Below are 15,261 nucleotides of genomic sequence, written 5' to 3'. Positions count from 1 at the left end.
ATAGGTAACACTAAGGTTTTGACACAGGGAAAGAGGAGAACATTAATTTTTTTTTTTTTTAATAAATGTAGGTTTCAATCGTGTAAAATAAATGTGAAGTGTATTTGAATTTCTTAAATTTGCTGTTTTTGGAGTGTGTGTACATTAATATAATAATTTATATAGAGTGAAAGCTATCGGGGCTAATTATGTAGAAAAAAAAATATATATTTAGATAAATGAATGTATTCGTATCTCTAAAACAATTAACTACAACTACTACTAAGTAAAAGACACAGGCTTCTTGGCGTACATTTCTTAAAAATTACTTATAATGTCTTTGTCTTCGTTTTGTTCTATAGAAATTTTTATGTAATTTTTTCTATTTCCAGCTTTTTACAGAATTTTTTTTATTTTAGTTTGCAATTATTTGTATTTTTTTTGCTGAGAAAAAATATTTAAATAAAATAATTTACAAAAGTTTCAAAAAAAAAAATAAATAAAATTTTTAAGTTTAAATTTAATTTTTTTTAATAATTAATTTATTTTATATAAGGCACTTTTTTGTAAGTAATTTTTGTTTCAAGCATTTAATGTGTAGTTTTGTTGTTGTTGTTTTTGTTGTAAAAATCAACCATTCGATTTGTGAGCATATGCAAACAAATTTTAATTTTTTGCATTATGATTTAAAAAAAGAAGCCAACATCTTATGCAAAATTAAAATAAATAAATAAAAAAAAATGTCGAACGGAAACAAAATCATTCATAGTTTTTTTTTATTCTTTTTTGTTTTTTAGATTTTTTTTCACACCTACTATGGTTGCTTGAGGTACATGAGAAATATATTGTTTCATTGGGAAAATAGATCAAAAAATCAAAAATCAAAATAAAAATAAATTGAAATAGTATAAGTAAAAGTGTGAGAGCAGACCAAAATGCATTATAGGAAGATTATGAACAAGCAATGCTATTTTATATATATATATAATTTTTAATAATAATCTTTCATTTATATAATGTATTTTTTTTTTTTTTAATTTGAATTAATCTACAAAAATATTTGATACTTAAGCCTTAAAGTGTCAGTCATTCAATTCCATATAGCATATAACATGTTGCTTAATTTTTTTTTAATAAATTTTGTAATATATATAAACAATAATGAAAATGTATAATATGTAAATAGGAAACATAATGAGTTGCTCAGAACTTTTTGTTTGAGTTTTGTATGGTTTTTGTCGCTTAAAAAAATTTTTGTTTTTGTGAAAAAAAGGATATATTGGCAGATGGTGGAGATTCAGATGAAATTGCATATTTTTTTTTTTTTTTGTTTAATGAGCTACAAAAATAAACAAGCACTGTCGACAAATTCATAGCAAAAAAATTTTTAAATGAGATTAATAAATATTATAGTTAAAAGAGAAAAAATTGAAAATAGAAGAATATTTTTTGTTGTTGTTACCAATGAATTAAAAAAGTTGAAAGTTGTTGGTTAAAGTTTAAATTTTGCTGCAGCGTACTTAAATGATTTGATAATTTAATATTAAAGCCTTTGATTTATAAAAGCGAAATTAAAAGTCTAAATAAAATTTTAAATATGGAATATTTGTTATATTTTACACTCTTTCTTTCTTCTATATACCTTCGAAATTAAGTACAATTATGTTAGAAGACTAATGACAATTAATTACTTTATAACATAATTTATTGAAGAAAGAAATTTATTAAAAGAATTGTTTCTGAATGATAACTGTAATTTTGGACTAGAGTGCATAAAATTTTTGTTTTTATAAGGAGTCTGATTTTTTTTTAGGTAACAGCAATTTGAATTAATTTCACATAGTTTCATTCAAAATGAGACGTATATCGATAAAATTTACTTGAAGACACTTGAAAAATTGTGGTTTAAAACCATCATCTGACCGATAGAGTGAAAGCTGCAGAGCTTGAAATATCGAATGGGTCCGTTGACACAGCACTGAAATTATTAGTGATGGGAACTATCGAATAGTTCATTCATTCATTTATTTATTCATTGAATAAAAACTATCGAATAAATTATCGAATAAAAACTATCAAATAAAAAAAACTATTCGAATGAAAAACTATTTGAATGAGAAAACTATCGAATAAAAAACTACCGAGTGAAAAAACTATTTGAATGAAAATTGTTACTAAATGAAAGAATGATTAAATGATTTAAAACTATCGAATAAATGAATATTTTACAACTATCGATAATTGATAGTTTTTATCCGATAGTTCACATCACTAGAAACTTCACTATTATTATAATTTATAACGTATCGAGTTATTCAATACTTTTAAAATCGATTTTTCAATAATTTAGGTATTTTATTAAAAAAAAAATAATACAAATCTACGAAAATTATTTTTTGGTATAGAAAATTGAAATTATCAACGTAGTTAATTTTTTTTTTCAAGTGTTGAACTCGTATGTTAAGAAGTTTTTCGCAGGTTATCTTATATTATCGAAAATATGTTCTTTTACTATAGATACGTTGGATTAAGCACTGTTCACATGACATCGACCAACTAATGGGCAAACAAATGAAATTCCATGTATTTCTGAAGCAAATTGTTTTAATAAAACTAAATAAAATAATAGCAAACTGGTGTGCCTCAGGGTTCCGTTCTGACTCCTACTATATTTCTTTTATTCATTCCAAAACTTCTAATCAACTGAATTGTTTTGTCGACGACTTTGATCTTCGTTGGAACGATCACATTTTTTGAATTTTCTAAAATGGTGTTATTGTGTCTATACCAAACCAATTTCAAAGAAAAACCTACATAATCAAATGTATATAAATATCTCATCTCTTCAAATAAGAAAAAACTGTTTCTAAAGTTAGACAAAAGTTAGTAGATTGTGTAGAAAGTTAAGATGTTTAAAATTACAGAATGTTAAAGCTTTATTATACTTGATTTAATTACTCATCATGCACATTAAAATAAACTCTTTTCATGCACTCTTATAGCTTGATAAAAAAAAATAAAAGAAAAAAACTACTTTATTATTATTTTAAAAGTGTTTTGCTGATTAAAAAATAACAAAAAAAAAAAAGTATAAAAATGCTTGACTCCTGTAAAAAGCTGAAAATATAACAACAGGTTCTGTTAAAATCAATGACATCTCTTAAATTCAGATTTTTTTTTTAAACCTATTTATTGTTATTTTAACTATATTTCGTATTAGTTTTTTTTAGGTGAATATTGTAATTAATGAATTCATCGACAGTTCTTGTTTCTTCTTCCTACGATAATTTTTTTTGTTTGTATAATAAATACCACGCTGCCATATTTTTTTCTATAACTCAATCATAAAAACTTTTTGTTTATTTTGTTATGATTTAAAGTGAAAGTAATTTGAATAAATATAATTAAAATTAAATAAACAATCACAATAATAATAATAATAATAATAAAGATTATTTGGTGCAAAAAACACTAACAAATAACGATACCTGTTTCATTTTGTTTTGGATTTATTTTTAGTTTTATTAGAATTTTCGTTAGTTGCTAAATGTTATATTGAGTGACGGACACTTTCTGACGTAGTTGCGTGTTCCATTGATTGCTAATTGATGCACAGGAGTTGCGTTACCCGATACAGAAGATAGTTGTCTTACCATTCCGGAGCCAAGTTGTTGCAATAATCCTGAACCAGATCCCAATGGGCCAGATGACAAAGTTGTCGACGGACGACGCGAACGTATTGATTGCATGCTTGATGATAATAAAAATGGAACACTGCTGGATGTGTTGGGCATAGAGCCACCCTGCGGTTGGGAAGATAATAAAGAAGATTTCTTTGAAAAATTAAGAATTGTTCTTTTTCCATGGAAGATCTTTAGATATATTAAAAAAAGTTTAAGTAGTAAAATGTTTTTGTTAGTATTAAAAAATGCGTGTTTATATTTGCAAAAAAATGTACAAAAGGTGATTGATTTTTTTTTTTATATTCATCTGATGATTGCGTGATTTTTATGATATTTATTAAAAATTTTATTTTTTTGACTATCGCAAATTTTATGGATTTGATTTAATGGCACACGTTTCTTAATCTTTTCAGAAAAAAAAAAAAATAATTTAAGATTATATTTTTTCTTTTAGAAATCGAATCATTTCTTTAATATTTGTAATAAAAAAATCCAATTTAATGATATTTAAAGAATTTCATACAAAATATTATTTATATCTTATTGTGTCAAAATTAGGACTTAAATTGATGTAGGGTTATTTTTAAAAGGATCCTTTCCTTACCCATGTTAATATAGATATGGGTTAATATACCTATCTCATACTCGTGTAACATTTCAGACATCTGTTACTTGAAAACCACCTGCGTTTCTTACTTGTTCGCGATTCTAGCACATTATATGTTATAAATTATATTAACGTGTATTTCAAACGCTACCTTATTTGATGTTCGAAGGCAAAAAAAGAAATTGATTTTGGGTAGATTTCTAGTGTTTAAAATGATCATACAAAAAAGCTGAATGACTGAAAAAACAGCCTAATATATCCTAGTACGTGTATCAAATGCAACGTTGAGAGCTTCAATTCATAAAATTATAACACCTAGGTCCTAGGGTTTGTTTCATAAATTCTTATTTTTTTTTTCTTATTTTTAATTGAATTTTCCTAAAAAAAAATCAGATATTTTTAAACGAGACCAAAATATTATTTGAGGCGTTCTGAAAAATAGTTTAACTACTTTATAGATCCTTTTGCTTATATTTTAAATACATAAAATGGTAACAATAAATTCAGGCCACACAAAACTATTGGTCACTTTCTTTTATTTTTTTTTATATTTAAAATCGCCGTTACAAATGAAAAAAATTATAGAATTATAAAATTTTTAAATTTTTATCACTTAATTTAAAATTTGGCATTTTTAATGGTGACTTTAAATTAAATGAAGTGCGAATAATTTGAACCTTATAGTCAATCAACTGCTCCCATTACCTGTGCCGATTATCAGTCAAATATTTTCTTTAAAAGTAAGCTTAGAAAATAAGCAGTTTTAGCTGTAAACGGCAGTACCCATAAAAACTAGAGTTTTTTTTTAATTCTATAAATGAATTAGATATTAAAATTATAAAAAAAAAACTCCTTAAAAATATTAAAATTTCAAAATGGCCGCTTAAATTCGAAGCATAATTTCCAAAATGTGTTTACTAAATATTTATAACTTTCCCATAGAAGAAAATGTTACGTATACGCCACAGTGATCCATTGTTGTAGTTTACCTTAAATTCTATAGTTTATGCATATATAGTTCATGCAAATATCAGCCTTCATATATTTCATTCTTTAAAAACCTGTTTCTACACTAACTTTAACTCCTTTACAAATTTCCAAGTAGATTGGTAAATGAAACGCTCTTTTTTAGAAAAGAAATGAATCTTTGAAAAAAAAAAAAATATTTTACAGACCAATAGCTTTGTGTGGCCTGAATTTATTGTTACCATTTTATGTATTCAAAATAAAGGTAAGCAAAAGGATCTATAAAGTCCTTAAAGTATTTTTCAGAACGCCTCAAATAATATTTTGGTCTCGTTAAAAAATATCCGTTGTTTTTTGGAAAATTGAATTCGAAATAAGAAAAAAAAAAAAAAGAATTTATAAAACAAACCCTTGGTGTTATAATTTTATAAGAAAACCAACAAAATTAGAATTTTTGTATAAGTTTTGACATATTCTACTTTTAATGGCAACCCAAATTATAGGGCTGGGAATTAATATAACGTAGTGTTTCAAAAAGTTTTGAATTTTTGTGAAAAAATTGGCTGTGAGAACTCAAGAAACCATTTAAACCTTGTCTTAAAACTTTAAATTTGAATAAATTTAAAAAAATGCTGCAAATATATTTTAGTTTTTGTTTGAAAAAAAAAAAAAAATCAAAGCTATATAATTTTTACATCCCCAGATGAACCTAAGTTAAAGATAATAATTTTAAGAGCTGTATGCTATAATTTTGATTTCATTTTATTATGAAAATCCAAAAAAATTTTAATTACCTACTTGATTTTTTTTCGATTCAAAATAAACAAAATTTATTCAATCAATCAAATTAAGGTGTTTGACATTCAAGTCATAAAACTTCGTGTTTAATATTTTTATAAAAACAAAAATTTAAATTTTCTTTAATTTCAAAGTTCACCAAACAAAACCAAAAATCAAAATTTTCAATTTATTTTCTCTCTAAAAAAACAAAATTTTACAATCTACCATTCCACGTTGCTGAGTTGTTTTTTGTTTTTTTATTTTCAACCTCGTTTGATGCAGTTAAATATCTTTGTTTGAAAATTAATTCTATTATATTCTTTCCATTTCATTCACAAAATTATAAAACGAAAAAACATAAATATTTATGCACCAACACATTTTTGATTTGCGAAACGAAATGAATTTTAATTCATCTCCCCCATTCGTCCATGATGAATAAAACAAAAGGAATATAAGAACTTTCAATTCCATGGCACTTTTTAATGATTTTCCCATAAAATTGTGTGCATTCATGTATCCTACGCAATATATTTCTATTACACACACACACACACACAAACAGTGGATATTCTATTTAATTGAGTATTTCTGAAAGAAAAAAATTTATATTATAATTGTATTTGGATTCTATTTTTTTTTTTTTAATTTACGGTCTTTTGTATTTGATATTTTAATCAAATCCATTAAATTTGCGATAATCATTATTATTATTTGCACAAGCAAATTCATGCTGTTTGTTTTTGTAGTAAATTTGCTTCATAAATTAGACAAAGAAAACATTGCAAAGAGAGCATTCATTCCATCATACAAAAAAAATTACATTATACATTTTTAATTGCATTTTATTGAAATATCTTTGGTTTTGATATCAAATTTAAATTGTGAAATAGATTCAAAGCAAAAAAAAAACATAGATTTTTTTTTTATTTACAAAAAGGATAACATTTTTGAATAAGAGTCACAGTCACGAAATCATCAACATTGCTTTGAGTTTAATTTTTGTGAATTTTTTTTTTACATGAGATGACGTTTTATTTTTGTTCTATAAAAAAATTTCAAATTATAACAAAAAACCATTTAAGTGATACAATTAAATAAACAGAAAAAAAGGACACAGAAAAACAATAAAATTCAATAAAAATACAAAGAAAAAAGCAAATTCCTTGCAGAAAAAAAAACGTTCTTATTTCTTGTTTCGTTTTGCCGTGAAGGGCAATTTTATGTACGTGTACTCACGATCATGCTCCGTGCAAGCTGCCAAATGATCAAAAGGAATAGAAAAAGAAAAAACAAAGCAAATCTGTTTCACGGTTCTCATTTCCATAAACAAACATAAATTTCTTTTCATAAAAGAAAAATTCCAAAAAATAAAGAAAAACAAAAAAAATACCATCGAACCAACAAATATTTATGTGTGTGTTTTCTTACTTTCATTTTTGGTGTTGTTTTTTTCTTGTCAAACAAATACATACAAACCAAAAAAACATTTGAATTTAGACAAAAAAAAAAATACAAAACTTAAAAACAAAAATACAAACAAATTTGTATAGAAACTTACAATCAAATAAAAAATCATATACGAGACAGTAACGTTGAGAAGGAGACAAACAAAAACACACGAAGTATAACGGTGACTTGGTAGCCATAGAATGTCAATATCAAAGCACCAATACCACCCATCATCCCCATAAAAACACAGACATAACAAAAGTCAAAGTCAATTGGAAAAAGTTTCCTAATTCCGGTGCTGTTTTTTTTTTTTATTTTTATTTATATTTTTTTTTGGGCTTTGTATATTTTTTTTTTGTTTTTATTGACTTTTCTTGTTTTTTTTTTTTTTTTATTTTGCTTTCAAAACCTTTCGAGTGGAATCAAATCCGGATGCCAAACATAAAATCAACAAACAGGTATATCACAATCCAGAAAGGCAATAAAAGTCCTTATATTTACTTCACACATTCACAAAACCGGAAATGAACACAAATCTCTTGAAAAAGAAAAAAAAAAGGAAAATAGAAAAAACATAAAATGAAATACTCGTAACGTAAAACATAAAAAAAAGATAGATAGAAAACAAAATAGACAATATTATGATGTATGGTGAGCATTTACAATGAGAGAAAACCCTTTATTTTTACAGCTTTATATTTGAGTATAATTTAAAGCCTTTTGAATTGTCATTTAAGTCGATACTTTTTTTTTCAAATTTGTATATGATCGTAAATTTAAATTATTATTTTGTTTGAAATAATGGGTATTTTGGTTAATCTGACTTAAAAATGAATATTTCATTTAATTGAATGTTATTTAATAAAAAAAAAAATTAATTCAGGATGCAAGTATTTATAAAATCAATTTACAATATAAATAAAGACTTATTTAATGTTTTTATATTCCTGTTTTATACACATTATTTTTTCGCTTAGTTTCACGTGGGTTTGGAGTTTTTAAATAAGAATCAGAACAACAAAAATCATGAAAATCGAAATTTCTCATACAATTTTATGTCCCTTGAAATGATGAGAATCAACAAGAACGAACATTTTTATTTTATTTAAAATAAAAGAAATTGGAGTATATTGCTGTTATTTGTTTGTATATTTATTTAACTGTAAGAAAAATATGCTATTTTCTGCCCATTTTTCGCTCTTAATGTCATTTTTTCAGTTAAAACTAAATTTTTGAACTGCGAAAGTTAAAGTGAAAAATCTCTAGTTAGAGATTTCAATTCTAGGCATAGTGTTATGTTGAAAAAAAACTATACACATTTATTTTCATGATCGCATTGTTTTCTTTGAATGACGCATTGTAAGCCAAAGGCTTTTTTTTTTTGGAGAACTGTTAAACTAACAAAACAACATCCTTATTGTTTTTCTTCAAAATTATTAAACTTATATTTAAAAGGAAGAAAATGTAGTTTACTGCAATAATTTTAAAGGAAAATTAACATCAAAATCTTCATCACAAACCCAAATGGCTTGAGGGAAGAAAATTTAAACTTCTATCCCTCTTGGACTTGATTTTAAAATAAAGCTACCTTAGGTAAAAATGAATTTATTATACAACTATCTGCATGAATTATATATTTTCAAGGAAAAATAACATCGCAATAAATTTCTCTCAACAACAAAATATACCCCCTAGCACTTGCATCCAGTTAAAGAGTAGTTTTTCATCATCTGCATAATAACCCAAGAGCCAAAAAATGAAATTTTCAAAATCAAATAATCCCAAAAATTATTATCATAAATTTTCTATTTTTGTTTGCCATAGAAGTTATTAATCATCAAATACTAAAAGGTAATTAAAATTAACTATGTTTATACTCTTTTTCAGAGTTGTTGAGTAAAATTCTTGCGATGAGCTATACATATTTTGGTCTTTGGTTTCAATGCATATATTGCTCCAAGCACAATATTCAATTACATGATACACACACTGTAAATAATAAATCAATTTGTGCTACTTCACTTTATAATGCACATCACTGATTATAAATATACTGTTTGCCCTAAGAGTTAATTCCAATCTGGATGTGTTTAATCCTGGATATGGTAATCAATATGATATGACGATGAGCAAAATTGAGAACAAACACACATTGTGTATAAAATCTTTGGCTATTTTATGTTTGCAAAAGTGTTGATGTGTTATTTTTTTTTATAGAAAATCTAATTTATAATTCGAAATTTGAAATCAATTATGATTAGCTCTGTGTGTTATTTGTTCCACTCTGTAATGTAATCCAAGTAAGCCATCATCAGAATTTAATTAATTTTTGTTTGCAATGAAGCAAAATTTTAACAAGAAATTGTTCGTTCTTGTTGATTCTCATCGATTTGAGTACCTTATTTGATTTTTTTTATTTTTTTTTTTGTATTATAATGAATAAGTGGACGAAAAAAGTTGGTTTTTCTGATGAGAATATGATTTAAAATTTGTTAATTTTATATAAAACATTGAAAATATTATTTTTTACAGTTAGAATTATAAATACCCAAACATCAAGTTTTAAGAAAAAAATAAACAGCTCACAAAGAAATAATTAGAATTTGAATAGACATTTGAAAAGACAAAAAGAACACTGGTTTTCATAAAAAAGTAAAAAATGAAACAATCAAGAGTACGAAAAAAAATATATAAAACATTAAAACGACAATTTCAGAAATCAACAAAATTATTAAAAAAAAAAAATAAAGAAAAAAAACTCTCCGAACATTCACAAACAAGCAAATAAAATATTCCATTTCCAGTTCAAAGATATAAATTCTTTTTCTTCTTTTTTTCAAACAAACACATTTGAATAGATATTTTTTTTTTTTTTTTTGAAAATTGGAAATAATTCGACCTCAGAGACATAATGTGTAAGTAAAAGACGTATACATTTCGAAAAAACACAGTTTTTTTTTTTTTGTTCAAAATACACAAAACGATGCACTCATATATTTTATATTTATATATTTTTTTTATATTATGATGAATAAAAATCGACATTGGCAAAAGACATAACAAATTCAAATACGTAATGCGAATATATTTTATTTTTTTTTTTTTGATAGACATTGAACAGTAGTTTGTAGTATAGCATTTTATATATTTGGTGATTTATTTGCAACAAATTTTTATTATATTGTATATCGACGATAAAACATGGTGAATAATTATTATTTTGTTAATGAAGCATTTTCATCAGAGATCAGAGGCGTATTTTTTTTTTGTATAAACTTTTATTAGACTTACTACATAAACGGACGATGAAGGCACTGAAAGACTCGATCCTGAGCCTCCTCGAGCACTGAAACCGTACGTCTATTTTTTGTTTTTGGGTTTCGAAAGGGGTTTTTTTTGGTTTTGGTTAATATAATTTTTTTTTTTTATATAATATTTAGTTTTTTTTAAATAACAAAAAATAATTTAATATTATCTAAAAATATGAATTATATGTAATATAAATGTAAAATTAAAAAAAAAATATTTAAATAGTAAAATATAATTAACTCAATAAATATTCATGTTGATTCCTGTTGAAGATGAGCAACGTTTATATTCATCAAAATAATTTAAAACTTGTCCACGTGTTTTTTTTTAACTCTAATTACACTAGTTTAGAAAAAAATACAAAATTTTTGGACACCAAGTGCCGTTATACTTTTCGTATAGATTTGAACCCACAAAACTCGAAAATCTGATCTAAAAAAATATTTATGGATATGTTTTCGAGATATGATTTTTCAAAGTTTTTTTTTGTCGTTGTTTTTCCCAGCATACTTAGTATTTGGGCTATACATATCTGGAGTAATAAACTACTAATCTGAACAGAAAAGCTGGCACCTGAAAGCTGAGCTAATAAGCAAGAAATACAAGAACAACTTTTCTGGGTCACTAAAGGTGTTTAAGTGCAATGTATTAAAACATTTTTTAAAAAAATTTTTGCAAAAAAAACTTTATTACTGAAAGGAAAAATCAAAATCTTTCGAATCCTCATAGTTTTAAATGTTTCATGTATAGCAAGTAAACTTTCTGGAAAAGATAAAAAGATATTTTTTTTTATAAAGATATGATCATTTTTCTAACGATCAATATTATCGACTTATTCTGTTACTTTTTGAGTTTTTGTCTATAACTTGAAAACCAAGCCGAATTTAAAAATTTTTATTGAGCAATTTTTTGTAGACAATTAAATTTTCTATCAATATGTATATTTAAAAAAAAAATTAAAATTAAAATTCTGTAAAAAACTTAAGAAAAACTATTAAAAAAAAAAAAAACGAAATTTTTGATGTTTTTACTAAATGGTCTGTTTTAATCCTTTGAACATTTATAGATATTAAACATGTAAAAAAGAAAAGAAGATACTTTATCTTTCAACGGTCGCAAAAAAAAAATCCGACTAAAATTGGATAAAATGTGGTTTTTCAAAACCTACTGTTTTTGGTCTTTTTGAACCATTTTTCTTTAACACATATTTTAAAAAATGATGTTTAGCTGTGGTTATATTATGATGCATTTGTTATTTAAAATTAATTCTTTATCATTAATTTGAACCATAAAACCCCTTAATGCAACAAATATTTTCATACTTAGAATGCATTTAACATTAAAACAAATAGTAAATCTACCTATTTTCATATTTTATAAAATAAATAAATAGTTTCGATGTTTAGGATAAACGATATCATATGAGATAATTTTTTTTTAGAAAATAGAGGTATAAATTGATAAAAAGAAAATAATACAAAACCCCTAATTACAACTTCTAGAATGTTCAAAATGATAAAAGTAGATTTTGAAAGTCCATATTTTATCCAATTTTAGACGTATTAAATTTGTGTGGCCTTGTGGCTTCATTATTAAAAAGTCCTCATTCAAAAATTTACGAAGAAGAAATTTCACAAGAAATTATTAGATTTTCAATTGGTATTACTTTTAGCTTTTTGCGCTAAAGAACATTTTTTTTAAATTGTTTAAAAAAAAAATCTTTTAACAAAGGTGTAAAAACACCTTAAAAAAACCCTTTTCTTTTTTATTTTCTTTTTAAACCGTTTTTCTATCAAAAAAATATCAACCCGAAATTAATGTTCATCAATTTTAAACGATGCTTTCCTTTTTCTTCAATCTTCTTGCTGTATTATTTTTTCTTGTTTATCTTAAATCCAATTAATGAAAACAATACCTTATATAAATTGCTTAAATCATTTAATACCTTTTCCTAGTTACCCGCTGCTGCCGCCATTTAAAATCAATTTTAATTAAACTCAACTTAGCTTGGCTATACAAGACAAACAAAAAACAAACAAAACGAAACAAAATAAATGTAAAAAAAAAAGTATCTCGTGTAAATTTTGTATTTTGTTTGTTGTTTACTTTCAACACCATGGGAGCCAACACCATCGCATTATCCGACCACACCGACCGCTACCGGCTAAGACCGGCTTCTGGCTTTTTTTTTTCTTTCTTAAAGTAATTAAAATATTATTCTATATCATCTCTCTCTCTCTCTCTCTTTCTCTTCTCCTTTATGCATTAACTTAATTGTCAAACAAGTTAACAAAACAGCAATTTTCCATTAAACTTTCTTCCCAGATGTTCACATTTTTCCTTGCTCGCACACAAAATGTGCATCGTTCTTCATCAAGAGTTTCCATAGTACAAAAGTACAAATAAAAAATAATAATAAATATAATAATAATACTCTCTGGTAGTCGTTGGTAGAGAGTAGAAAAAAGTTGCTCATATCAAAGGAACCAACCGAGAGAAAGTGATTAATTCTCATTTCTATGGCAAGGATGATGCCTTTTGAAGAAACAAAAAAAAAAAAAAAAAAAAATATATAAAAAAATAAAAATAAAAATAGCAATCATAATAGCAAAAGTGTATAGTGTGGTTGAGTGAGGTTTTAGAGAAGAGGGAACAGGAAACAAAAAAATAACACAACCATTTTCCATTTGATTTTTCTATAAAGTGCACACTCCTCTGGAATTTTTCTTGCAGCACAATTTTTTTTTTTTTTTTGTTCTGTCTACTGGGACCATACAAATTGCAAAACAGAATCTGCACTCAAGTGCCACCTTAAAGTCAGATAAATTTCACCAGTAGGGTTGTTTTTTTTATTGAAATCTACAAAAAAATTAATTTTTTCTCAAAATATCAGAAAAAAATTCAAAATTAACTTTGTTTGGATGACGATTGTAAGAAAACGGATAGGTTAATTCAGCAGCTCTTTGCGCCTAAAATAAGCTTAGTTTACATAGAAACTAATGAAATATAAAACACGTTTCAAAAAGAATCCTTTATCCTTTAATTTGAGTTTAATTAACTATCCGTGAAATTAAAAAAAAAATGAAAACCCAAGACTTCTAATAATTTGATTTTTTTTTAATGAAATCTACAACAAAATTTTCGTTGAATTTTCTTTCAATAAAAAATTAGTTTTTTTTTCAACACCTTAAAAAAAAATTCAAAATTTCATTTGTTTGGACTACGATTGTAGGAAAACCGATGAGTTAATTTACCACCACTTTGCGCCTTAATTGAATTTAGTTAATAAAGAAACTAATGATATAAAAAAAAAGGTTTCTCAAAGGATCCTTTATCCGTTAATATGAGTTTTATTAAAAGTTCGTGAAATTTTCAAAAAAAAAAAAATATTAAAAAATTCACCTTCACAGAAAAACACTCTTAACGTGGTAAATTTTTCGAAAAAAAAAAAAAAAAATGCAAATCGTCTCCGAACTTGAACTCGACAGGATGCACATCAATTTTGTATCCTTTTGACATGAAAAGTGGTTGTGGGACTTTTTTTTTTACTCTATATTTTTTCTCAGAGCAGCTAAAAATCAAATCAAAAAATCTAAGAAAACTATCAAACTGAAAAATTTCTAAAAAACAAAAACAAAAGAAAAACAATATCAAAACAAAAAAAATTCTTTTGAATGACAAAAAATCAAAAAAAAAAAAAAAATATTGGTAAACGAATTCACTTACAGTCGGTGGAGAGAGATTTATTGCTGAACCGCGTCTCTCCTGTGGTCCTATACTTGAATGCCGCCGAATTGGTAAGCCACCTCCGGGTGTGCCACCTGGCGAGGAGGCACACGATGGCGCTATTCGTATTTTTGGTGTCATCAGTGTATTGTCCGATAGACGTCGATTTGGGAACGCATTTGAAACGCGCAGGAAATTACTATCTGGTGATGATGGTGAGCCACCAAACCACCAACCGCCCAATATTCCAGAACCTGTGAAATTATAATTTAATTACTCAGTCAGATGTGAAAGGATAGAAATTACAAACATATATACAAGAAGAGATATTATTATTCAATACACACTGACTTTGGGTCTATTGTTGTATTGAGGCACGCGGGTTAAGTGACTCTGAAACCTCAATGAAAATTTTCTAAATTTCCAGCATGCCCCAAAGGGATAACACTTAAGGATGTGTCTCATTGATGGTGGTGACATTGGAAAGCCACATTATTATACACGAATTCAAAATGACAATAGAGAACCGAACTATCGAATTGGATTGGGTTAAAGGTGAAGGACAAGAGTTGAGTAGGTATTGTAACAAAAGTAGGGATACCTCATTGTTTCAATAAACAATCGACCAAGAAGTTTTGGTTTAGGGAAGAAATTAACTTTGGACAAAGAAGTTTTGTAATTAAAATTTGATTGGATCGGATCTTGGGGATTTAATAGAGTATAAGTAAATAAAATTATAAAAATAATGATAAAGAAATC

At 25.5% G+C, this 15,261-nt stretch overlaps 1 protein-coding gene across 6 annotated transcripts in view; it reads right to left on the bottom strand.

Annotated features, from left to right (window-relative positions):
- LOC129911962 (SCY1-like protein 2) overlaps window positions 1–15,261 on the bottom strand; it is an 83,793-nt gene that overhangs the window by 4,493 nt on the left and 64,039 nt on the right. For 2 of the 6 annotated variants that reach the window (XM_055990003.1, XM_055990001.1), the window contains exons 16-18: window positions 14,503–14,756; window positions 10,759–10,827; window positions 3,633–3,812 (exon numbers count right to left, since the gene is read on the bottom strand). In XM_055990003.1, the coding sequence (XP_055845978.1) occupies window positions 3,633–3,812; window positions 10,759–10,827; window positions 14,503–14,756 (503 nt within the window). Of the gene's footprint in view, window positions 1–3,467; window positions 3,813–7,254; window positions 7,273–10,758; window positions 10,828–14,502; window positions 14,757–15,261 lie in introns of all 6 variants that reach the window. The other 4 variants (XM_055990000.1, XM_055990002.1, XM_055990004.1 and 1 more) reach the window with 4 other exon arrangements.

This window comes from Episyrphus balteatus, chromosome 2 (genome assembly GCF_945859705.1).
Source record: "Episyrphus balteatus chromosome 2, idEpiBalt1.1, whole genome shotgun sequence".
Taxonomy (NCBI): domain Eukaryota; kingdom Metazoa; phylum Arthropoda; class Insecta; order Diptera; family Syrphidae; genus Episyrphus; species Episyrphus balteatus.
The sequence above is the reverse complement of the archived record's forward strand: the minus strand, read 5'-3'. Positions and strand labels throughout refer to the sequence as shown.